We start from the raw sequence: 25,000 nt of genomic DNA on the forward strand, positions 1-25,000 counted from the left end.
GTTCAGCGCAGTATTAATGTAGTTCTATGTAGTATTTACGTAGTTCAGCGCAGTATTAATGTAGTTCTATGTAGTATTAATGTAGTTCTATGTAGTATTAATGTAGTTCAGCGCAGTATTAATGTAGTTCTATGTAGTATTAATGTAGTTCAGCGCAGTATTAATGTAGTTCTATGTAGTATTAATGTAGTTCTGCGCAGCATTAATGTAGTTCTATGTAGTATTAATGTAGTTCTGTGTAGTATTAACGTAGTTTAGCGCAGTATTAATGTAGTTCTATGTAGTATTAACGTAGTTCAGCGCAGTATTAATGTTGTTCTATGTAGTATTAATGTAGTTCTATGTAGTATTAATGTAGTTCAGCGCAGTATTAATGTAGTTCTATGTAGTATTAATGTAGTTCAGCGCAGTATTAATGTAGTTCTATGTAGTATTAATGTAGTTCTGCGCAGCATTAATGTAGTTCTATGTAGTATTAATGTAGTTCAGCGCAGTATTAATGTAGTTCTATGTAGTATTAATGTAGTTCAGCGCAGTATTAATGTAGTTCTATGTAGTATTAATGTAGTTCTGCGCAGTATTAATGTAGTTCTATGTAGTATTAATGTAGTTTTGCGCAGTATTAATGTAGTTCAGCGCAGTATTAATGTAGTTCTATGTAGTATTAATGTAGTTTTGCGCAGTATTAATGTAGTTCAGCGCAGTATTAATGTAGTTCAACGCAGTATTAATGTAGTTCTATGTAGTATTAATGTAGTTCTATGTAGTATTAATGTAGTTCAGCACAGTATTAATGTAGTTCTATGTAGTATTAATGTAGTTCAGCGCAGTATTAATGTAGTTCTATGTAGTATTAATGTAGTTCTGCGCAGTATTAATGTAGTTCTGTGTGGTATTGGTGTAGTTCTGCGCAGTATTAATGCAGTTCTATGTAGTATTAATGTAGTTCTGCGCAGTATTAATGTAGTTCTATGTAGTATTAATGTAGTTCTATGTAGTATTAATGTAGTGCAGCGCAGTATTAATGTAGTTCTATGTAGTATTAATGTAGTTCAGCGCAGTATTAATGTAGTTCTATGTAGTATTAATGTAGTTCTGCGCAGCATTAATGTAGTTCTATGTAGTATTAATGTAGTTCAGCGCAGTATTAATGTAGTTCTATGTAGTATTAATGTAGTTCAGCGCAGTATTAATGTAGTTCTATGTAGTATTAATGTAGTTCTGCGCAGTATTAATGTAGTTCTGTGTGGTATTGGTGTAGTTCTGCGCAGTATTAATGTAGTTCTATGTAGTATTAATGTAGTTCTGCGCAGCATTAATGTAGTTCTATGTAGTATTAATGTAGTTCTGTGTAGTATTAACGTAGTTCAGCGCAGTATTAATGTAGTTCTATGTAGTATTAACGTAGTTCAGCGCAGTATTAATGTAGTTCTATGTAGTAGTAATGTAGTTCTATGTAGTATTAATGTAGTTCAGCGCAGTATTAATATAGTTCTATGTAGTATTAATGTAGTTCAGCGCAGTATTAATGTAGTTCTATGTAGTATTAATGTAGTTCTGCGCAGCATTAATGTAGTTCTATGTAGTATTAATGTAGTTCAGCGCAGTATTAATGTAGTTCTATGTAGTATTAATGTAGTTCAGCGCAGTATTAATGTAGTTCTATGTAGTATTAATGTAGTTCAGCGCAGTATTAATATAGTTCTATGTAGTATTAATGTAGTTCAGCGCAGTATTAATGTAGTTCTATGTAGTATTAATGTAGTTCTGCGCAGCATTAATGTAGTTCTATGTAGTATTAATGTAGTTCAGCGCAGTATTAATGTAGTTCTATGTAGTATTAATGTAGTTCAGCGCAGTATTAATGTAGTTCTGCGCAGTATTAATGTAGTTCTATGTAGTATTAATGTAGTTTTGCGCAGTATTAATGTAGTTCAGCGCAGTATTAATGTAGTTCTATGTAGTATTAATGTAGTTTTGCGCAGTATTAATGTAGTTCAGCGCAGTATTAATGTAGTTCTATGTAGTATTAATGTAGTTCTGCGCAGCATTAATGTAGTTCTATGTAGTATTAATGTAGTTCAGCACAGTATTAATGTAGTTCTATGTAGTATTAATGTAGTTCAGCGCAGTATTAATGTAGTTCTATGTAGTATTAATGTAGTTCAGCACAGTATTAATGTAGTTCAATGTAGTATTAATGTAGTTCATCGCAGTATTAATGTAGTTCTATGTAGTATTAATGTAGTTCTGCGCAGTATTAATGTAGTTCTGTGTGGTATTGGTGTAGTTCTGCGCAGTATTAATGCAGTTCTATGTAGTATTAATGTAGTTCTGCGCAGTATTAATGTAGTTCTATGTAGTATTAATGTAGTTCTATGTAGTATTAATGTAGTGCAGCGCAGTATTAATGTAGTTCTATGTAGTATTAATGTAGTTCAGCGCAGTATTAATGTAGTTCTATGTAGTATTAATGTAGTTCTGCGCAGCATTAATGTAGTTCTATGTAGTATTAATGTAGTTCAGCGCAGTATTAATGTAGTTCTATGTAGTATTAATGTAGTTCAGCGCAGTATTAATGTAGTTCTATGTAGTATTAATGTAGTTCTGCGCAGTATTAATGTAGTTCTGTGTGGTATTGGTGTAGTTCTGCGCAGTATTAATGTAGTTCTATGTAGTATTAATGTAGTTCTGCGCAGCATTAATGTAGTTCTATGTAGTATTAATATAGTTCTGTGTAGTATTAACGTAGTTCAGCGCAGTATTAATGTAGTTCTATGTAGTATTAACGTAGTTCAGCGCAGTATTAATGTAGTTCTATGTAGTAGTAATGTAGTTCTATGTAGTATTAATGTAGTTCAGCGCAGTATTAATGTAGTTCTATGTAGTATTAATGTAGTTCTGCGCAGCATTAATGTAGTTCTATGTAGTATTAATGTAGTTCAGCGCAGTATTAATGTAGTTCTATGTAGTATTAATGTAGTTCAGCGCAGTATTAATGTAGTTCTATGTAGTATTAATGTAGTTCTGCGCAGTATTAATGTAGTTCTGTGTGGTATTGGTGTAGTTCTGCGCAGTATTAATGTAGTTCTATGTAGTATTAATGTAGTTTTGCGCAGTATTAATGTAGTTCAGCGCAGTATTAATGTAGTTCTATGTAGTATTAATGTAGGTTTGCGCAGTATTAATGTAGTTCAGCGCAGTATTAATGTAGTTCTATGTAGTATTAATATAGTTCTGTGTAGTATTAACGTAGTTCAGCGCAGTATTAATGTAGTTCTATGTAGTATTAACGTAGTTCAGCAAAGTATTAATGTAGTTCTATGTAGTAGTAATGTAGTTCTATGTAGTATTAATGTAGTTCAGCGCAGTATTAATGTAGTTCTATGTAGTATTAATGTAGTTCAGCGCAGTATTAATGTAGTTCTATGTAGTATTAATGTAGTTCTGCGCAGCATTAATGTAGTTCTATGTAGTATTAATGTAGTTCAGCGCAGTATTAATGTAGTTCTATGTAGTATTAATGTAGTTCTGCGCAGCATTAATGTAGTTCTATGTAGTATTAATGTAGTTCAGCGCAGTATTAATGTAGTTCTATGTAGTATTAATGTAGTTCAGCGCAGTATTAATGTAGTTCTATGTAGTATTAATGTAGTTCTGCGCAGTATTAATGTAGTTCTGTGTGGTATTGGTGTAGTTCTGCGCAGTATTAATGTAGTTCTATGTAGTATTAATGTAGTTTTGCGCAGTATTAATGTAGTTCAGCGCAGTATTAATGTAGTTCTATGTAGTATTAATGTAGGTTTGTGCAGTATTAATGTAGTTCAGCGCAGTATTAATGTAGTTCTATGTAGTATTAATATAGTTCTGTGTAGTATTAACGTAGTTCAGCGCAGTATTAATGTAGTTCTATGTAGTATTAACGTAGTTCAGCGCAGTATTAATGTAGTTCTATGTAGTAGTAATGTAGTTCTATGTAGTATTAATGTAGTTCAGCGCAGTATTAATGTAGTTCTATGTAGTATTAATGTAGTTCAGCGCAGTATTAATGTAGTTCTATGTAGTATTAATGTAGTTCTGCGCAGCATTAATGTAGTTCTATGTAGTATTAATGTAGTTCAGCGCAGTATTAATGTAGTTCTATGTAGTATTAATGTAGTTCAGCGCAGTATTAATGTAGTTCTATGTAGTATTAATGTAGTTCTGCGCAGTATTAATGTAGTTCTGTGTGGTATTGGTGTAGTTCTGCGCAGTATTAATGTAGTTCTATGTAGTATTAATGTAGTTTTGCGCAGTATTAATGTAGTTCAGCGCAGTATTAATGTAGTTCTATGTAGTATTAATGTAGGTTTGCGCAGTATTAATGTAGTTCAGCGCAGTATTAATGTAGTTCTATGTAGTATTAATGTAGTTCTGCGCAGCATTAATGTAGTTCTATGTAGTATCGCAGTATTAATGTAGTTCTATGTAGTATTAATGTAGTTCAGCGCAGTATTAATGTAGTTCTATGTAGTATTAATGTAGTTCTGCGCAGTATTAATGTAGTTCTATGTAGTATTAATGTAGTTCTGCGCAGTATTAATGTAGTTCTATGTAGTATTAATGTAGTTCTATGTAGTATTAATGTAGTGCAGCGCAGTATTAATGTAGTTCTATGTAGTATTAATGTAGTTTTGCGCAGTATTAATGTAGTTCAGCGCAGTATTAATGTAGTTCTATGTAGTATTAATGTAGTTTTGCGCAGTATTAATGTAGTTCAGCGCAGTATTAATGTAGTTCTATGTAGTATTAATGTAGTTCTGCGCAGCATTAATGTAGTTCTATGTAGTATTAATGTAGTTCAGCGCAGTATTAATGTAGTTCTATGTAGTATTAATGTAGTTCAGCGCAGTATTAATGTAGTTCTATGTAGTATTAATGTAGTTCTGCGCAGTATTAATGTAGTTCTGTGTGGTATTGGTGTAGTTCTGCGCAGTATTAATGTAGTTCTATGTAGTATTAATGTAGTTCTGCGCAGTATTAATGTAGTTCTATGTAGTATTAATGTAGTTCTATGTAGAATAAATGTAGTGCAGCGCAGTATTAATGTAGTTCTATGTAGTATTAATGTAGTTCAGCGCAGTATTAATGTAGTTCTATGTAGTATTAATGTAGTTCTGCGCAGCATTAATGTAGTTCTATGTAGTATTAATGTAGTTCAGCGCAGTATTAATGTAGTTCTATGTAGTATTAATGTAGTTCAGCGCAGTATTAATGTAGTTCTATGTAGTATTAATGTAGTTCTGCGCAGTATTAATGTAGTTCTGTGTGGTATTGGTGTAGTTCTGCGCAGTATTAATGTAGTTCTATGTAGTATTAATGTAGTTCTGCGCAGTATTAATGTAGTTCTATGTAGTATTAATGTAGTTCAGCGCAGTATTAATGTAGTTCTATGTAGTATTAATGTAGTTCAATCCAGTATTAATGTAGTTCTGTGTAGTATTAACGTAGTTCAGCGCAGTATTAATGTAGTTCTATGTAGTATTAATGTAGTTCAGCGCAGTATTAATGTAGTTCTATGTGGTATTAATGTAGTTCTATGTAGTATTAATGTAGTTCTGCGCAGTATTAATGTAGTTCTATGTAGTATTAATGTAGTTCAGCGCAGTATTAATGTAGTTCTATGTAGTATTAATGTAGTTCTATGTAGTATTAATGTAGTTTAGCGCAGTATTAATGTAGTTCTATGTAGTATTAATGTAGTTCAGGGCAGTATTAATGTAGTTCTATGTAGTATTAACGTAGTTCAGCGCAGTATTGATGTAGTTCTATGTAGTATTAATGTAGTTCAGCACAGTATTAATGTAGTTCTGTGTAGTATTGGTGTAGTTCTGTGCAGTATTAATGTAGTTCTATGTAGTATTAATGTAGTTCTGTGCAGTATTAATGTAGTTCTGTGTGGTATTGGTGTAGTTCTTTGAGAAAGAAAGGCAGGGGGTAGAAAGGAAAACATGAGGAAATGAGGTGTGTTCAAATTGGACACACACTTGCCCATAATATCGAGAATTTAGTCTGGAGCTGTTTTGATTCAATTTCATAAATACAGAAAGACAGGAGGAGAGGAGGAAAAAGATAGAAAGTGGAGGAAAATTACAGTGGCAATGTGAGTCAGAGGCTAAGATGTTATGTGGGATTAAAAAATAAACGCTGCATATTATCTGTACTTCCACAGTACTTTCATGCAGAATTTTTATCGTTGCCTGAAGGCTTTTTTTTGCCTCCAGCAAAAAATGACAGATCTGTCACGTCTAATTCCAACTATTAGACTACGACTGGACAATCACCGTTCAGGGGAGAGCTCAGCAAAAAGTCAGCGCAAAGAAGAGCTCAAAACACAATAATTGAACTGGGAGTAGTGTCTGTATTTTAGCACGCTTTCTGCTAATCACATAACTCACCGATGTAAAAACTTCCGTTGTTTGTTGAATGGTGGCGATCTTGGTCCACTTCCACTTCTGGAAGAGCTGCACTCGAGTGGGATTGTGCAGGGTGGCAGACGGATGAGTGCGGAAGAAGGTGGGAAAACGCTGGCGGTTGGACAGAGCCGGAGAGCTGGAGCCGTACGACAACTGAGACAGGGAGACAAAAGCAACCATGTTAGAGCTACTGCCATGATGAAAGTCCTGTATAATGATGTAAAACTTCCAAAATAGACGGTAAAGGACAAAGGACAACAATTGGTTAAAGCTAATTTGAAGATAACAAAAGTGTATACCTTTTCAAAAAGGAAAACGCAAGTCTTCTAAAAAAAAGGTTCTATTGTTATATGGATCACTTAACTTCATGTGACTGTTGGTCTCACAAACCTAAAGATACACTAATCAATATTCCCATATTACATAACACATTGTGAAAGCTGTCACCCATAACAACAAAACACAAAAGATTATCACCAACTCCACAGCTCACCTCAGCCCCTCTGAGCTTTTAAGCCCCTTTCAGCTCATTTGCTTTTCTGAGCCTGCCAATTAACTGTTTGGATCCAACATTCATCAAGATTCAAGTAGGTTTATTTGTCATTTCAGAGCACAGGGTTGCATAACGTGATGAAAGATTGAAACTTAATTGTAAACAGCAACATAAGATGGTGATGTAATGTGGTCGGCATCTTCACATTGAAATCAGTGATGCTCACGGTCTTCTCTTTAAAGATAACAACAGTAAGTAACAATAACAAAAATAAGTTACGTCTTAAAGTGTACTGCTTTCATTACGAAATCCACGCTTTCTTCTCCAGTTCTGCTCTATGTGTGATTGCCATAATACATGTTTTTCATGCGACCCTTGTTACTCCGAACAAGTAAATTTTTAAATGTATATCAGATCCATGTTTCGATCATCTATTTCTTGTAGTTTCTTAATGTCATATTGGATTTCATTTTAGTTTTATAACAGTGATAAACATCCTCAACAGCTAGTGACCAAAGCAAAATGTAAAGTTTACGAAGGGAAACTGACGAAGCGAGCTCAGCGGCCACACTTTGATCCATAAATGTGAAAATGAATTGAGAAGACCGCTCATCATGCCAATCTGGTCTTGTCCAGTGCTTTTTACTTTGTTGTATATTGGTTTTATCCCTTATAATATTGATTAAACACACTGCTGGATTGCCCCTGCACTGCAGCTGTCTCGCTTAGAAAGTATTTTGTGTGTCTCCAGTTAATTCTGTTTTATACAGTGTTCCATGAGGCAAGCTGTTGGTCCCAGCCTGTTCTTTAATAATAGCCTTAACTGTCTTCTAATATTTTCAATCACAGTAATTCTATCACACACATTTAAATGAATAAAAGAATGGATGGGTTTAACATTTCCAGATTTTCTTTGGCAAAACAGACACTCAATTTATTGGTTTATGTTTGTTTTGTGCACATATTACTCCATGTTATATATTTTGACTTGTCCGTCTCTTATCTCCTTCTTGATTTCTTCTTCATGTGAAGCAGTTTTGTTACCTCTTCTTTTCTTTTTAAGAAGTGTGGATGTTACCTTTCAACACAATGCAAATGGGCATCCCATGGGAGACAACCAATTGGCCAAACTGCTCCTGATGTGCTGGTCGACACCTTGCATGGCAACCACCGCCACCAGTTTATGAATGTATGTATGAATAACTGTAAGTCACTTTGGACAAAATCATCTGCTAAATGCCCTAAAATGTAAATGTTAATGTAAATGATGATGACAAAACAATGCATGGTGATGCAGTGAAGTGCCGCCAGAAGAGCAGAAAAGCAGGTCAACTGCATAATGTAGCGTGTGGAATAGCATGCGATGTTGAATAGATTCACTACACTAATTTTGTAAAAACAACTACACAATTCATTCAAACACGTTTCCTCTTATGGTCACATGAAAACTTCTACATTATCACTGAAGATCAGTTCACTATTTACTGTTGTTAAGACGCTCACACCCTGTTAAGAAATTAACGATGCTCAGTCCAAGAATGAGGGGCTTGCTGACAGCCCGGAAGGAATAAACGAGAATGGAGCCATCAGTTTACAGTATCTTAACGTTTGGTTCACATCAATCAGATAAATCACACCAAGTCACATTGGCAGTCTTACTGTAGGAGCTAGAGGAAAAGCTCTTTTAAACATAAAAATAGCAGTGTGTATGAAAGATGAAGGAATGTCTGAAACTTTTTTTTAGTGTGAGTGCACTTTACCAGTATTCCCCAAAGAGATGAATGACATTAATGCTGTACTGTGCTCTAAACTCAGCGATTTAGTCTGAAAAGCTCTTGTTGGATTCTATGTCTAAATCCCATCCAGCGGCGCCTAGTTGTAATGAGGTAAACAACAGATGGGGGCTTTTGCAGCATCTTACATACAGTGAAGCTTCAATAAGCTTGCCCTAAGGTAGGCACTAGAAATAAGCTTCTGGAGTGGGACTATCAACCATTCAAGTGTGAATTTCATCGCTAGCTGCTCGTTCAAATTTGGAGTTTCTGTAGCTTTTGCTGTATGCTTCGAGTCATTGTCTTGCTGGAAAACAAAATCTTCTCCAAAGTCGTAGTTCTCTTGCAGACTGAATCAGGTTGTCCTTAAGGATTTCCCTATATTTTGCTGCAATTTATTGAATGAGGATGGTGTGTTTGTGGTGATGTACAGTGTTTGGTGTCCGCCAAACATACTGTTCAGTCTGATGGCCAAAAAGCTCAGTTTTGGAGTCTTGTAGTTGAATTTGGAGTCTCCTACATGCATGGCCACGGGAAGTGGGGGTGCTGGGGGTGCTTCAGCACCCCTTAGTGGCGAGAGGGAGATTTTAAAAAAAATGTATTCAAAATATTTTGCACAGTTTATAAATTCCTTATGAATATTTTGGGAAATGATTTTGACACACATAGGCTATTGCATGTATTTTGGATTTTAATTGAATTATTTCTAGGCCTAATCAACACAGGTTCACGGAAGTTACGTTGTCAAAGAAAGTAAGAGCATGGTGCCGCCGCGCACCTTCATATCTATTCATGCAGTTTAACGTCACACTATAGTATTTTTTTTGCAAGGTGGTGGGGATGGAGATGGAGATTGTTATTTTGATCGTGTGTTCAGTGCGTAATGGATGTTGAGAATTGTTAAATAATGTTTAAATAGTCGGAGATTATTTCCTTGTGGTTTGCGTAAAAAGGTTGGAGATGGAGAAAGAAAGTCTTATTTTGTGCGTGTAATCTTTGTGTAATGGATGTGGAGAGCTGTTCAATAACGTGCATAAACAGTTGGAGATAATTTCCTTGTGGTGTGCGTAAAAGGATTTTGAACTAATAGAGTTGCGTGTGACATAAACGTAGATGGTGCAGTGACCCAGGTTCATGCCAGCTGACCGAATCTATTGCATTGTTATAGCGTTATTGTGAAGTTTAATTAATAGCACATATTCATCTGAGAACTGTTGATGTCTGTGTGTTACAGACCCTGGCAGTGTGCACTGAAGTGTATATGACAATAAAGTAGTGAATCTCAATCTATTTATTTATTCTTAAAGTTTTTTGTCCAAAAAAACAAACCATTTTTTCACAGCACCCCCTGTTCAGAATCACTTCCAGCGGCCCTGTCTACATGCCTTTAGGTGAACTCTAGTAGAGATTTAATGAGCTTTCTTCAACTGTGGTGTTGCCAGTCTTCCGTAATGCTTTGACTGGTGAAGAACCCGGGCATCAGTTCTTGAATACAGTCTCTCCCAGCTCCGCTGCTGAAGCTTTTAACTCCTTCATAGTAGTCATAGGTGTCTTGGTGGCCTCTGTCACTAGTCTTCATCTTGCACGGTCACTCAGTTTGTGATGACGGCCTGCTCTAGGCAGATTTCCATATTCCTTCCATTCCTTAATGATGGATTTAACTGAATTCTGGAGATGTTCAGTGACTTCAAAATGTTCTTTTATCCATCCCTTGACTTATACTTTTCAAAAACCATTTCACAGAGCTGCTTGGATTGTTCGTATTGTCTTCATGATGTAATTTTAGCCAGTAATACCGATGAACCAGTGATCGAACTTCAAAACACAGGTGTCTTTATATGTGATTGATTGCGTAAATACGTACATTTCTGTAATGTGCCAAAAGCCAAATTATATTGACCATGATTCCATTTATTAAAGCAATAAAAGAGAAAAAAGATTAAGAGGGTGAATTCTTATATACATTTACATAAGGCACCAACAGGCACACACACTCGTGAGGATTGAACAGAGCCTCAGGTGGCTTGTGTTGCACAAGACAGTTTCCTACATCTAACCTGCAACTGTGTTTATTAAATTGACTTCAAATGCGGCTCAACATTCTACTGACTGTCCCTTTATACTGAATGGGCCAACAGCGCTCCAGTGTGCCATAACAGAAGCTAGTCACCTTGGTCAAGGAAGTTGCTAACATTTCAATCAACAGGTCAACCTGCAAAATAAACAGTAACCTGCATCAGTACTCAATGGTGGGAGCAGATAAAGACGTTTGTGTTGGTTCTTCGAGACAACAACCGAGGAATTGGGTTGCTTTGATTACCTTCTTTATTGATTGTATAAGAGAAGTCGGTGTTAGCAAGGAAAATAGTAGTTGCTGGATGTAACTCTAGTTTTATGTGTACATGTTTTGCTATTTAGTGCATGTTGTCAACCACACTAAAGCGCATTCATTTTAATATGCTTAAACATTTATCATGATTAATGACTGTATCACAACACCAACGTCGTAGCAGAACATGACACATGACATGCTGAGGAGACCACTGACAGTCATGCATGAGTGGTTCAATAAATCAGCATCACATGGGAAACCAAGTATGATATGGTTGCAGTTGTATTATATTGCAGTAAACATAAGTGAAATATGACAACTGTATGTTGAAGCTCCACAACAAAAAGGGGTCTTACCACTATGAGGTTCCACATGCGAGCTGCCTCAGCCACCAGTGTAGACACAGAACTGCAGCCGGGCATTAGCACAATCTTAATGGGCTCCGTGTACAGAAGATCATACAGCAGCTTTGTGGCCTCCCCCGGATCACACTGTGGACACATGCACAGACAGCAAGACCGTCAGTTTAACAAACGCACTGTGCCCAACATCTCTCCCCAGGCAATGTAGTTCAGAATGACCAAACCAGTCAGAGACGTGGATGAATATTAAAAAAGGTCTACAGGCTAAATTAAGATTTTGCGTGTCTGCCAAACTTAATGTCCAAATTAAAAGGGCAACAATGTAATACAACTTAAAGGGGCTTTTTGTAAGAAAAGTAGATTTTTGAGACTCATTCCCAACTTGTCAAATATTGAGACACTGGCGGCCGACCCGACCTACAAAACCCAATGCTTCAGTTTTTGAAGAGTTGGGAATGAGTCTCAAAAATCAACTTTTCTTAAAAAAAGCAGCTTCAAATAAGTATTTCATCACTGGAAGGGTGGTATTTGCATAAAACTGGACTGTCCATACAGTTAAAAGACAAATGTTTTTGAAATGGTGCATCATGACCAGAGAAACAGGAAACAGTGACGTGGACGGCAGGTAAATAACAATATGGTATTTCAGCTGAACAGGACACTAAAATGTGTTTCTCAAAACATATTAATAGAGAAATAGACAATCAACACAATTATGGTTCATATCTGATCAGCACTGCCTTGTTTTAAAATGTAATTAGAGTTTTTTCAGCCTTCGTTTTCACAATACAGGAACAATGGTGTCCACCTCTGGTTCACAATATTAGCATTACGCTAAAATATGTTTGTATGTAACAGAATCTTGTTGTGTAGTTTATCAGCACTGCCTAGTTTGGACAGTTTGATTGAAGTTTGGTGAGACGCCCCTCACTCGATCCAAGAGAGACAACAGCGACTATAGACAATACCCTGTGTTTGATGATGCACTCATACAAATTGCAGACCAACAATTTTTTGTCAGCAAAGGAGTGAGCTGAGACAAAAAATTGAACGCTGGTTGAAAATCAGTAGTTCCCGTAATACATACATAATGAATTATCTTACCACTGGATATGAAAAGTCACAACCATCAACTGACTTTTTATAAATACATCAACATAAAACAAACAAAAAAATCAGATAAATGGATATATCGACTTTATTAAACCAAATGTGATTTGTGGTAAGAGTCTAACCTCTCCCAGCATATATAACCACATGTGACTCTGAGCTAGTGTGGGTAGCTGCTGTTTTATTGTGACTTTCTATCATTTACAACTGTCGCAGGTATTCATTATTAGGACACTTAACTTACTCAGTTAGGTGGCGATAAAGACTACATCAGAAACTGCGTCCAAACCAGGGAAACATTCTGAGCATGTGCAGTGAACTCAATTTACCCTTTTTAAGAGAAAATTAACTTGGGGTGATGTGTGTAATCCTGCTGGACATGATCAACAGCCTTGCCGCAGCACTCTGGACTAATTGCAGACGATCAATGGATGTTTCGCTGAGGCAAGTGTAAAGGTAGTTACATTAGTCTAGCCATGGTGAAATAAAATAATTAACTATCAATTTTGGCTCAGGCTGTGAAACAGTAAACCTGAGTTTGGCATTCTTTCTCAGATGGAAAGAAAAACATGTGCGTGTTAATGATGCGATATGTTTATCAAAATACACAGCCTGGTCATAAGTAACACCAAGGTTTCACCAAGACAGGGAATCAATACATTGAGCCACCTTAAAGACTATGCAGTGCGAACCAATGATAAGGACCTCAGTTTTATCAGCGTTCAGCAGTAGGAAGTTATTTGCCTTCCAATTCTTTGCAGCCATCAGACAATCATTCAACATGATGAGTTCATCTATCTCATTAGGTGTAGTGAGCCATAAAACTGGATATCATCAGCATAGCAGTGGTAGGAAATGTCTTTGCCAATAACATCACTTAAAAGGAGCATGTACAATGTGAATAGTATAGGACAGATCCCTGAGGCACATCACTGGACAGGGCAGCAGTATCGGGCATGTAAGGACCGGCCAACACAGATGAACTCTCATCTGAAAGATACAGAAACCAGACTGAAATCTATCCAAGATGTGATGTTCAGACTTCAGTGAGCTGTTTGCTAAATACATTTTCAGAAATGTTATATAATTATTGGGAAGTGGTGGATCAAGATTACTTTTCTTTAAAAGCATCTGAACTAAACCCTTTTTAAAATGAGCAGGGGCACAACAAGATCTGAGGGATGTATTAATAATAGAGACCAGGCTTGGACCAATGGCCCCATGTACTTTTTTAAATAAAGGATGTTGGCGAAATGTCTACAGGGCTTGAGTAGGGCTCCATACTGACCACCAGATCAGTGAGGTCTTGCAGTGAGACTAGAGAAACACAGTCAAAAATTGATGTCTGAGGGTAGGGTTAGGACATTCACAAGTGGCAGTGAAAGATGGGATGATGCTAGTCCTGACATTTCTAATCTTCTCCAAAAAGAAGTAAAGAGAGTTATCGCAGTCTTTATTTGAAAAGGACAGGAACATCAGGTGGAGGAGGGGTAACTATATTACCAATTGTATCAAATAAGACTTTGCGGGTTGCATTTACTGGGGTGGATTAGGTTTGCAAAATATGATGCCCTCGCATCCTTAACCATGTGGGTGAATTTAATCATGAGATCTTTGTAATGCAGACAGTGAATTTGGAGCTTAGTGGTTTTCCACTGTGGTTCTGCCACCGACATTTACGCAAGAAACAATGTGTAGTGTTGTTTAACTAGGCGGATGAGTTGATGGAGGGAACATGTCTCATTCATTTAGGAACTATATCTTGGAGCAGTGTGTATTCAAGGAATGGACCAAATTGTCAACACCTGTTAGTGTTGAAGACAATGCGTTTGAGACAAAGTCTCAGTCTCTGAGAGGTGATTTGGGATGCCCGAGGAACAGATGTTGATTAAAGCATCCTGGCAGCTGGCACACTTCTTTTAGCGGGCATTACTTCCGCCTTCTAGATCAGTGGAGGTTAAAGTTCAAATCATTACATCACACAAAAGGGCCATGGAATGACACACCCACACTGCTGCACAACCCCGCAGCTAATTGCCGCAATGCCCGTTTCTGTCTCTAACTGGCAAAGACATTTAGTCTCATGGTGAGGAAAAATGCAACTGTCCCAAAAATGTGAAAAGAAAAATTCTATACAGAGGAATTTTTCAAGGACCTGCAGACACTCTGTTTGGGTTAAGTATATATTGGAATATATTGGTTTTGGTGATACCTGAGTAAAACAATATACTGTAAGGTCTGTCTGTGTGCATCACTCGAACTGAGGGTGTAAGGACAGAGGCTGTTGTTCACTGTACAAACTGTAAAACCCACTGAGGCAATATGATTGTGATTTTGGTCTATATAAATAAAATTGATTTGATTTGATTTGATTTAGGTATATGTAACATTCCAAGCAGAGTTATAACTTTTCCGTTTGAAACATGAAATAGACGAATGTGGAGGTAAAGATGATATAATGTACAGCTCATTAAAAAAAAAAGAAGCGTATGTATTGTAAAGTACACTGTTTCTTCTCCATATGCACAGAGTGTTGGGGGGGTTGCAGCAGCCAGAAGGGCAAGGTGAGGCACGTCCCAAGGTCACCTTAACCTGATTCCTGACAGGCTTGTCTGGGGAGCCAGAGACAGCATTTATCAGTGTAATCCTGGGAAAGCATTTACCTACCAGTCAAGCTATGTTATCTTCATCCACATCCCCTACAAATGTTGTTCCCTGCTTTCCACTTACAGACGACGGGCTCTGAAAAATCAATAAGCTATTCAAATAATAATGGGGAAGTGTGTGGGACGATTAATCATTTAACAAAGCGAGGGTGTCATTTTTGGATAACAGCATTTGATTGGGTTTTTTGTTGTTGTTTTGTCATCATGTCATATTGCTCTAAATGAGGGGTCTTCAATTTAAGTTCAAAAGGGTCCAGTGACTAAGATTTCCGCCCAGCAAATGTTCCGAACCTCATAATGTCAAAAATTGCATCCAATAGCTTACCTCATGTCTATCAAAGTGAAAAGCAAAAGCACCTGTTTGGCAATGTTTCAAATTTAAACTCAGTGATAATAGGGAACCTGTTAGGGTTAATGAAGGAGAAGAGAGTTGGTTTACACAAGTTGGAGGTGTGCAGCCCATCACCAGCAATTCTTCTTACAGCTTCTTATTCTTATTCCATCACTCCCACAGACTGCATAAAATTACTGACATACAGTATGTCAAATTGATCCGCTATCAAAAAAAAAAGCAGAAAATGATCATGAGTGACAACAGTGCTAACTGAATACATTGCATTTCCTGCGACGAGGCTACTTCAAAACAAAAGTCAATTTTTATTTCGTCTGTTAATTGCTTTTAATGTGAAGCTGCAGCAGTGGGAAATGTTTGGTTTTGCATCAGCTGTAAATTAACTCAGCGCTCTAGAGATAGTGAGGGTCTGGGCTGGTGTACCAGGTATTACAGGTGCTGTCAGTGCAAAAATTTCGTCACTGCAGAAACCCTATCACCAACCACAGGGCCTGGTTGAATGGAGAGGTGCGGGCTCCCGAGCAAACAAAGCTGCCTTTCGGTCAGGTGACAAGGAATCATACTGTACTGCCAGACCAAGTCTTAAAGCTGGCATCAAGGAAGAGAACAGGAGACATCTCCAGAGACCTAAACACCAACAGCACTAAAGATATCTGGCAGGAGATCCAGCAGGTCACAGACTGCCCATTATGCTCTCCTTAACAAAGACGCCAGATAATATTCCTGGCTGTGTACTACAAACTAGACCCTCAGTATGCTTTCAGAACCAACAGATCCACAGAGGATGCCATATCCACTGTCCTCCACTCAGTCTTCACACACCTGGAGAACAAGAACAGCTGCATCAGAATGCTGTTTGTTGATTTCAGCTCAGCATTCAACACAATCTCACCCATGAAGCTGATTGGAAAATGCTCACAAGCAGAACCCAGACAGTTCTGATGGCAGTCACCCCTCCTTTACGTTAGTCTCAACCGCAGAGCCCCCCAAGGCTGCGTGCTCAGACCCCTCCTGTTCACACTGTACACCCATGACTGCACTCCCAGACGTCAGGAGAACTCTATTGTGATATGAGGACGACACCATCATCATCAGCTGCATTATGAACAATGATGAGAGTTCATATCGTGAGGAAATCCATAACCTTGGTGCACAAAGGGGCGAGACATCACACGCTGGAATGGTTCGTGCACAGCCCAGGACTGAAAGGCGGCTGATTAAAACTGCCCACAACATCAATGGTACTTATCTACAGAGCATCAGTAAAATCGGTGAAGTGAGATACCTGCACAGAGCCCTGCCATCTCACCCAACATTTCCTTTCCCCTAGGCCTTGAGACTGCTCCATTCATCATTCCACACTCCGCAAAATAGTTTGTTTTTGTTTTGTATTGGTTTTCTCCTATGTAGCACAAAGCAACCAGTTTTGCAAATGTGAAACAAATAAATCTACCTTGTAACCTTGTTTTGGATGTTATTAGGGCTGTGATGTGATAACATGCATGACCACATGATCGCAATACCATGGACATGTGATGCGTGTCCAGGGTTGTGCCCATTACTGTCGTAGCAACAACTTTTTTCCTGCAAATATTTTGACACATTTAAGTTTAAAACTTGACGAGAGAGGGAACTCTCCAGAGGAAAAAAAAAAGGTTTCAGCTCAGGATTTATCAGGATGGCTTTACTCCAAATTACTTTACTATACTAATGTGTGTCCTTTTGGAAGTCATCCACGTTTAACTGCTGTGCCAGAGGCATAAATGTGCACAGAGGACACACTGCTGAAAAATTGCTGCAAGTAATGTCTGTACTATTTTTCCTCATTACAGATTACATCCCATCAGGTATTAATAATAATGTTAATTTTATGACCATGCTACCTCATGTGTGATTATCCGGCAGATATAACCGCAATCTGCACGTCACTGTACATAAATAAATAGAATCTCAAAATAGCTAAAGAGGAAGGTATATATCGTATATCACCATATGGCAGAAAAATATTGTGATGTTATTTTGAGGGCATATCGCACAGCCCCAGTTTGGACGCACAAATCAACAAGGTAGTACAATCTTTGTTTATCCATCTCAGGAACATTGCATTGCATCAGTTTTTGTTTTGTATTTTTAAATCAAATTTTTTCACGTCAGGATTATTCTGTCTCCATGTATTTGAGGCACAGCCACAAGGCCATTTCCCATCTCCCGCTCGTTCAAAACTTTGCTTCAGAGACAACACCATATCACTCGTACACTTTCTACCCATGGTACAAAATTGGTTTTGAGCTACTTAATATTTTAAAAGCCCTACATGGCCTCCCCCTGCCTGCATTGTGTCCTATGAGCCAAGCCCCTGCCTGTGCTCCTCCGGAAAATCCTTCTTGCCTTCCCCCTCAGTCACCATACATACTAGGGGTGTCACAAGGGGTGTCAAAATTCTCAAAAACTACTCCATACTGTCCAACAGAGAGCAGAGGGAGCAGGGTACCATCACTTTTGAAATTTCAAAGCACAGCCTCAATCATAATTACAGTAACAGCAAAGTTAAAAAAAGTAATTTCACAAGGGAGCATGAGAAAGTGTGCCAAATACAGAATCTTAAATTCAAATTAATGAAACCCTTAGAAAAAGGCCTTTGAGGTTTGACTATACAGTGTTTACACATTTAATAATCCGGATAGAGTGTAAAATCAATTATGAAGAACATTTTTTTAATCAAATAATGAACCACACTATTTGAATTTGCTTTGATGGACTAATTAAAGTAAAAAGGGTTAAGAGAAATGAAGAGAATGCTGGTTCACATATTTTCTAAATGTTTGGAGCAGCTCTGGGGGGGGGGGGGGGTTCATGATAAAGGTCAGAAATTGTTTAAGTTAAATGTCAAAATTTCCAATGGGCTCAATTCAATTCCTACTGCAACAGTGTTTGCCAACATCAGTAGCTCGCAAGAAGCTGTTTCCTGGCAACCTGATCCTGAAACAGTCTGCATGCTGACTGTGAGGGTACAATCCATTCCTGTGGAGTTAAGGGGAGGCTGCTGAGGCATGTGCTCGATTTCCTCTCCTCGCTTAAGGACACAGGCTACAGGCTTGGTAACAAGCTGCTTGGAGGAAGACGCCCTCGTCAATCTTGAATCTAAGAGACTGGTTTGTGAAAACACTGTAATCCAAAGCTGCATTCCTCGCAACTGACTCATTGATCAGCCCTCGCACTCTGGGGAAATCACCAACAATTTCAAATAAGATACTATAGCTGCTGTATCCCTACACATCCCTGTCTCACCCCTAATTCCATGCCATCGTCATCCTGCTGTGAACCAATTGGACTTGCCTTCAGCTATTACCTCTACTGGGCCCGGGAAAAACAATCAATTATCGTTTTACCAGATCTTGCGTAAAAATAGCTTGAGAAACATTCTGCTCGGGTCGTCGCCTGATTATGCAGTCTTTGTTTTGCTTTTTTTATTGTGTTGGCCTCTCGTGTGATGATGCAGCGTGTGATGCTGAACCGCTCAGCAGGAGATCCATCAGAGCATGTGCAGTGTGATCTGCAGCTTGCCTGGCACAGCAGTGGAGCAGCGTAGAGGTCTGTGATCGATGAGCGCTCCCAGCCAGCACTTCTTACATTTGGCTAACCGCACTCAATATGGCTCTCTCACACGGACAAGCTGAAATCAGGCAGCCATCCATCTGATTCTATTTGTGTGATGACACTAGCTGCGTGATCTTGCCTTTTTCTTGGAGCCAAATATATGTTTGTTTGAACTGCAGTTGTCTTGGTTACTGTTGTCATGCCAATCCCCCCCACCCCCCCCCCACCCCACCCCACCCACCCACACACACACACACACACACACACACACACAAGTCCAGGCTTTTTGAAAAGGAGATCCAATGCACAGCAACTCAAACCAATCAGAGTGATGCTTTTAAAAACACAAGCCTGTCACTGTTCACTTAACTGTTTATATGCTCTGTAAGTGTGTGTGTGTGTGTGTGTGTGTGTGTGTGTGTGTGTGTGTGTGTGTGTGTGTGTGTGTGTGTTCTTGTGCAGTGTGTGAAGAGGCTCACGTGAAAAGAGGAAAAATATGAGAATCAGACAGTTTTTGAAATAATAATCCAGCAGTGAGAGACACAGAACATGCATCTGCTCACACTGCATGCGGTGACACCGAAAATATCTCCCTCGCAGATGTTTGGTGACAGAAGCACAGAGCATCTAAGCTTAAACAGACACGATGTGAAAAGAACATGAATTGTGTTCTGTGAGGAGTTCAGAGATATTAATAAAGCTGTAACATCTATTTGACAAATTGAAGTTGAGAAGGAACAAACATGAGTGCTCACCACTCAAAGAAAAAAACACGTATTAGTGCGTCTGCTCAAATGGTGCGCTTGAGAGAGGAGCAGCATGTTATCAAACATAAACCTTAAATCGGGTCAAATGCCGTGTGAAAAAAAATGAATCTGACTTTGATTTAAATCAGTATTTCAAGCATGCTCCAAACTCAGCTCATAGCAGGATGTATGCCTGTGAAAGCCCATACAGTGTGTTGACGTCTCTCGCGTCCCTGTTGGTTAGATTCAGCTTGTGACAGCTGCTCCTCCTTGTCCATGCAGTTTTTTGTCCTGGAGTATGTCATTATGAGTCACGTTGCTTTGAAAGTTCGTGTTAACGAGGAACTGATTGCCAGGCTTCTGTAATAATTGCAGAAACAGTTGACGAGTTAAAAACATTGTAGAAAAGGGACAATATTTTTCAGTTTAAATCCATCTTTGTTCAGACTCGTTTCATATGTGTAGTGAAGACTCTGAGGGAATTTAATAAAAGGTATTAATAAGTGTATCTTTGAGTGAAATGGAAGTCATCACTATATTGACTTGGTGCCCTGCTAGTCCTGCTGTACAACCAGAGGAAGGAGAGATTGCTACTGGCTGCAGTATTGTTTTTCAGTTGTACATAGTCCAATGGCTACTTTTAACACATACATAGGTCATGGGTGAATACTTTTATTTTTTTACTAAAGCAGGGGAGCAGAGGGACCTCACGTAAAAAGAAAACGCAAATTGTATACGAATAATAAATGCAGTACAAATCACATTTATTTTCAAAAGGACATTGTTCAGGTCATTCTTTTTCTTTTGTTTTAATGCTGTAATGATATCGTACCCAGAGTTTTTGGTATCGTTGCATCCCAAAGTGTTTTCCACACATTAATCTATTTGTGGCGGTCCGCCACAATATCAACATTGGGCGCCACACATTGATTTTCTATTTTTGGAGCTGCGGATCCCGTTCTCACTCACTCAATACAGCGCACCCGTCAGTGAATGGCATGATGTTATATACTCCGATTATGATGGATAGCGGTGTGATTTTTAGTCGGTAAAACCAACCAGAGCATAAGCTAATATTGTGAAAGACGCGTCTGTAAAATAGTAATATAAGCCTCGCACAGCTCAAAAATCACGGATAACAGCTGAGTTACTGTGTGGAACAGTAAACAGTTTGAGTTTAGCATAGAGAACGCAACCAAGGAAGCTAACCTATCACTGGCAGAGTAGAGTGGGTGTTGTGTCAGCGGCGATCGGATCCAAATTACAGCTCAGGGGGATAAAGAGGGACGGCAGGTTAACAAGGGGAATGTTTTTTCCTGACAAAGGGGACAGCGTCCACCCTCGATAACCTGCTGTATATCAGCTTTTCTATCCCCAATTTTGTGTAAAACATTTGTTGTTTTCCTTTTCCTTATTTCCATTGCCATTTACAATTTTCATCTTTGTAACTTATGCCTTCAGTTTGAATATTTCCATTTAACCTTTTGAATTCTAAATGTCACACTCTTTTCTTTCACTCACTCTACATTAAAAATGATAATTTTGCATTTCAAAATTGCGTTGTCAATGTCCTGAGTGTAATTACAGCCTGATTTCACTTACTCGTGTTATAATCTTCATTTTCTATTTGGACTTATTATGAGCAAAAAGTATCTTCCGTACGGAGGACGCTCTGAGCCCTCTGAGACTGGAACTGTGAATTTCTGACCAACCATTTCTGACAGTAATTATGAAAGCACCCACATTGATAGATAAACAACGAGCTGGCTAATGGTTAGTTTATTAGTTAGTAACTCGTGTCTTTATACAGCTGAAGTGCATTGGGAAGCTGTGATGAACTTGAGCAGGACAGTCTATGCATTTCTCTGCCTGCACTCGGACTTGTTGCAAGTCTGGCGATGTGCCTGGTCAACATTGACTTTAGTGACGTTTGCAACAGGTCTATTAGATTCAATTATAAAAATAAAATGATTGTTAGGGTGCAGCCCTAGACTATGTTATACCCAGGACCATGTTACAGGGTTGGTATAATAACCCTCAACACTGTAATATCATATCAGCGTTGAGGGTGAAGTAGTTTGGAGTTCCTAGAGTGAGCGGGCCGGGAGCCATCAGTGCGGAGCTGTACGAACATGTGCAGGCTGGATTGCTGCTGTTCTCCTGCGACCGCGCACCGATGCAGCTGTTACACCAGGTACAGTAGGTAGAACATTTCTCTAGGGCTGCGACCCATTTTTTTGCTGCATCTTTCAAACATATAAACACAAAGGAATGGCAATTATCCTGATGATGGCCTGACACAATGTGGGGAAAAAGAAATCACAGTGTGGAGGTAAATTAAACACCCACATCAAAACAGTCTGCTGTGTAGAAGATATATAGATGATTCGTGCATTAGGAGGTGCAATCTATACTATCACAATCTCACATATCCTGTCATTTTTCTCAAGTCTGAGTGGGCTCATTTTCTGTACTATTTGTTGAAACTAATGGACTCAACAATTGTTCATTAGTCATAAATCTCTAATTTCTTACAAATCAGTTGTGAGTCTTTATAAGAACAACGGTTTGATTGGCTGGTTGTGATGAATCCAGTCAGCTGGTGTTTCATTATTTAGTTATAAATGTTGGTGAGCTTTTAAGGTCTCTCATTTTCTAATAGCTTTAAGTCTGTAGTTATAAAAGACTGTAACTAATGAAGGGTTGTAATCATCATTGAGTTATTGCCTCTGTCAAACAGCTCATTTTCACCTGTGTCTGTTTCAGCATACACAAAATACTGAATGGATTTCTGCGTAACTTGGATGGAGGACGGGTCTTGGCCCAGAACAGACCCCATTAACCTTTGGTGTGGATCTGGATAAAGGGACAGATGCAGGAATTAGTTCTCACTTTCTTTAGCAATTGTGAGATAGGACTTTTTTCAATTTTTCAATTCTAGTTAATAAATTAAGAAATCAACAAGTCAAAAGAAACAGGTCAAATGACCTTTGACAAACTGGCAACCCCAAGGTTGTTTTCATAAGTGGCTTTTAACCGATCTATAATCGTGATGATGAAAGAAAGCTATGTTTTAACCACTGACGAAGCCATTAGTTTCAGCTCCTTCATTAAGGTGCCTTCTTTGAAAGTGGTACCTGTTACTTCATCCTGATTTTGTACAACTCACATTCACATGTTTGTCTGTTTATCAATCTCCGCTTTCATTTCCCGAAGATGCATTTAGTGGCAAAGCCTACGACTAAACCCTGAAAATGATGCTGCTGATGCGTGAATGTTGCTTAGTGAGAATGTCTTAACCAAGGGTGTCACTGAACAAGTGGCAGGGACATGGTGTACGGTCTGATCACTCTGTGGCGTGTTGGTTCTCTGGTTGTGATGAAGTCCCGGTGCAGTCTTATGTGCACAAATCCAACCAACTGTGATTCCGAATAACCTCAGCAATGGAGTGAAAGATGGACAGAGGTGAGACTGAGAGTGAAGTAAACTGTGTTGAAGTCCACAATTAGTTTGAAACGTACTCACCATACTGTCGTAGTGTATCAGCTCCAGCTCGTAGTCCGGCAGTATGTCGCTCCTCTTGTTCACCAGGTTCAGAGCCATCTGAGCGGCGGGGAGGCAGGCTTGTCCCCCAGGCCAGCCTCCACTCATGGGGAAGAGGGCTCCAATGTAGAGCTTCTTCTTGCCTAGAGCCGGGCAGGGGCAGGACAGGAGGACAGCGAGGGTAAGAGTCAGAGAGTAACGGAGGACGGACCTGCTGAGAGGGCCTTGGCGGAGCGAAGCCATGGCTGGTGGGTGCTGGAGGGGCTCAGGAGCAATGAGTTCAGTTTATCCCTCAGTTAAGAGACCGTGGCGTGCTGTGTGTGTGTGAGGGTCAGGAGCTGTCAATTCTCATGAGCAGCCGCAAGTTGATGTTCCTCACAGATGGGAGCACATTCAGAACAAGCTATTGATTTACATCCAGAGAACAACTTTCATTAAACTGCCTCTTATTGCAAAAAAAAACAAACAACAACAACATCTGACAGCTGACTAACAATTACCCCTAATACTAAAACATTTAATCCGGCTGCTCTCCCACTCAGTCAGTCAGCACTGTGGAGGTCAGCACCATCTACCTCTACCAGGTTTGGAGGAGAACTTCATAAAGGTTCGGTGCTGTCATGACGCGTACAGGGGCAGTCAGTGACCAGCAGGAAAGAAGCAGAGATGGATCAGAACACACAGGAGCAGGCTGGAGCCAACTGAGCTCGAATATGCAATCGAGGTTTGTGGTGTAATCCTGCTTGGAGCGCTTCCCGCTGTGACCAGATTGGAAATAACACTGCGCTTTAGGAAACGTGAAGAGAGAAAAAAAAAATTCGAGCCCAGCTCAGGAGGAAACAAACGGAGCACTGTACGGATCCACTCGTCTTCTGCCCTTCATCATCATCATCTATCCGCCTACACAACGCACATAGCGGGGTATCGTTGCACGGGAACACCGCAGCGCTCGAAAGAAATGGGGTTCTCAGTCATCCGACGCGGTCCGATTCGAGAGCGGACGGCGGAGGTCGATCCCGGGATGAAGGAGCGTCCGCGGCGCTGCTGCGGGATGCGGGTCTGCTCCTCACGGGCAGAGGGGAGAAAATGACGGCGACGGCGGCGGTGTGGAGCTGCAGGTCTGAGCGTCAGATAGAGTCTGACTGCAGCAGAGAGGGAGGAGGAGGAGGAGGAGGAGGAGGCTCATCAGGCTCTCCGTTTCACAAACCACTTTGAATTTACGATCCCTCATCACTGCCCCCCCTCCCCTCGCTCTCTCTCTCACAACAGCTCGTTAAACTTCTCCTCGAGGAATTCTGGTGTCGGACAGTTCACACAGACCCGTTCACTTCTACTCTACTCTACTCGTCCTTGTCACGTTCGAAATGTCAGCACAGCAGCAAATTGATTCATGGTGCCAGCATGGAACAGCCCCTCACAGGAGGCGGAAATAGTCCATGACACTCACTCACTCACTCAGTCATTCATTCATTCATTCATTCATTGATACATTCCAACACGATCATTCAGGGACCAGTGCTAGGTAAACACACTAAGGGACCACAGAGGACAAACCTCTGAAGTTCTCCTGAA

At 39.3% G+C, this 25,000-nt stretch overlaps 1 protein-coding gene across 7 annotated transcripts in view; it reads right to left on the reverse strand.

The window, feature by feature from the left end:
• gabbr1b (gamma-aminobutyric acid (GABA) B receptor, 1b) overlaps positions 1 to 25,000 on the reverse strand; it is a 133,570-nt gene that overhangs the window by 45,917 nt on the left and 62,653 nt on the right. For 5 of the 7 annotated variants that reach the window (XM_030411982.1, XM_030411984.1, XM_030411979.1 and 2 more), the window contains 3 exons: positions 23,411 to 23,577; positions 11,409 to 11,543; positions 6,438 to 6,608 (listed from right to left, as the gene is read on the reverse strand). In XM_030411982.1, coding sequence (XP_030267842.1) covers positions 6,438 to 6,608; positions 11,409 to 11,543; positions 23,411 to 23,577 — 473 coding nt within the window. The remainder of the gene's footprint in view (positions 1 to 6,437; positions 6,609 to 11,408; positions 11,544 to 23,410; positions 23,578 to 25,000) is intronic. The other 2 variants (XM_030411980.1, XM_030411981.1) reach the window with 1 other exon arrangement.

The sequence above is a fragment of the Sparus aurata genome, chromosome 3, assembly GCF_900880675.1.
Source record: "Sparus aurata chromosome 3, fSpaAur1.1, whole genome shotgun sequence".
NCBI classification, from domain to species: Eukaryota; Metazoa; Chordata; class Actinopteri; order Spariformes; family Sparidae; genus Sparus; species Sparus aurata.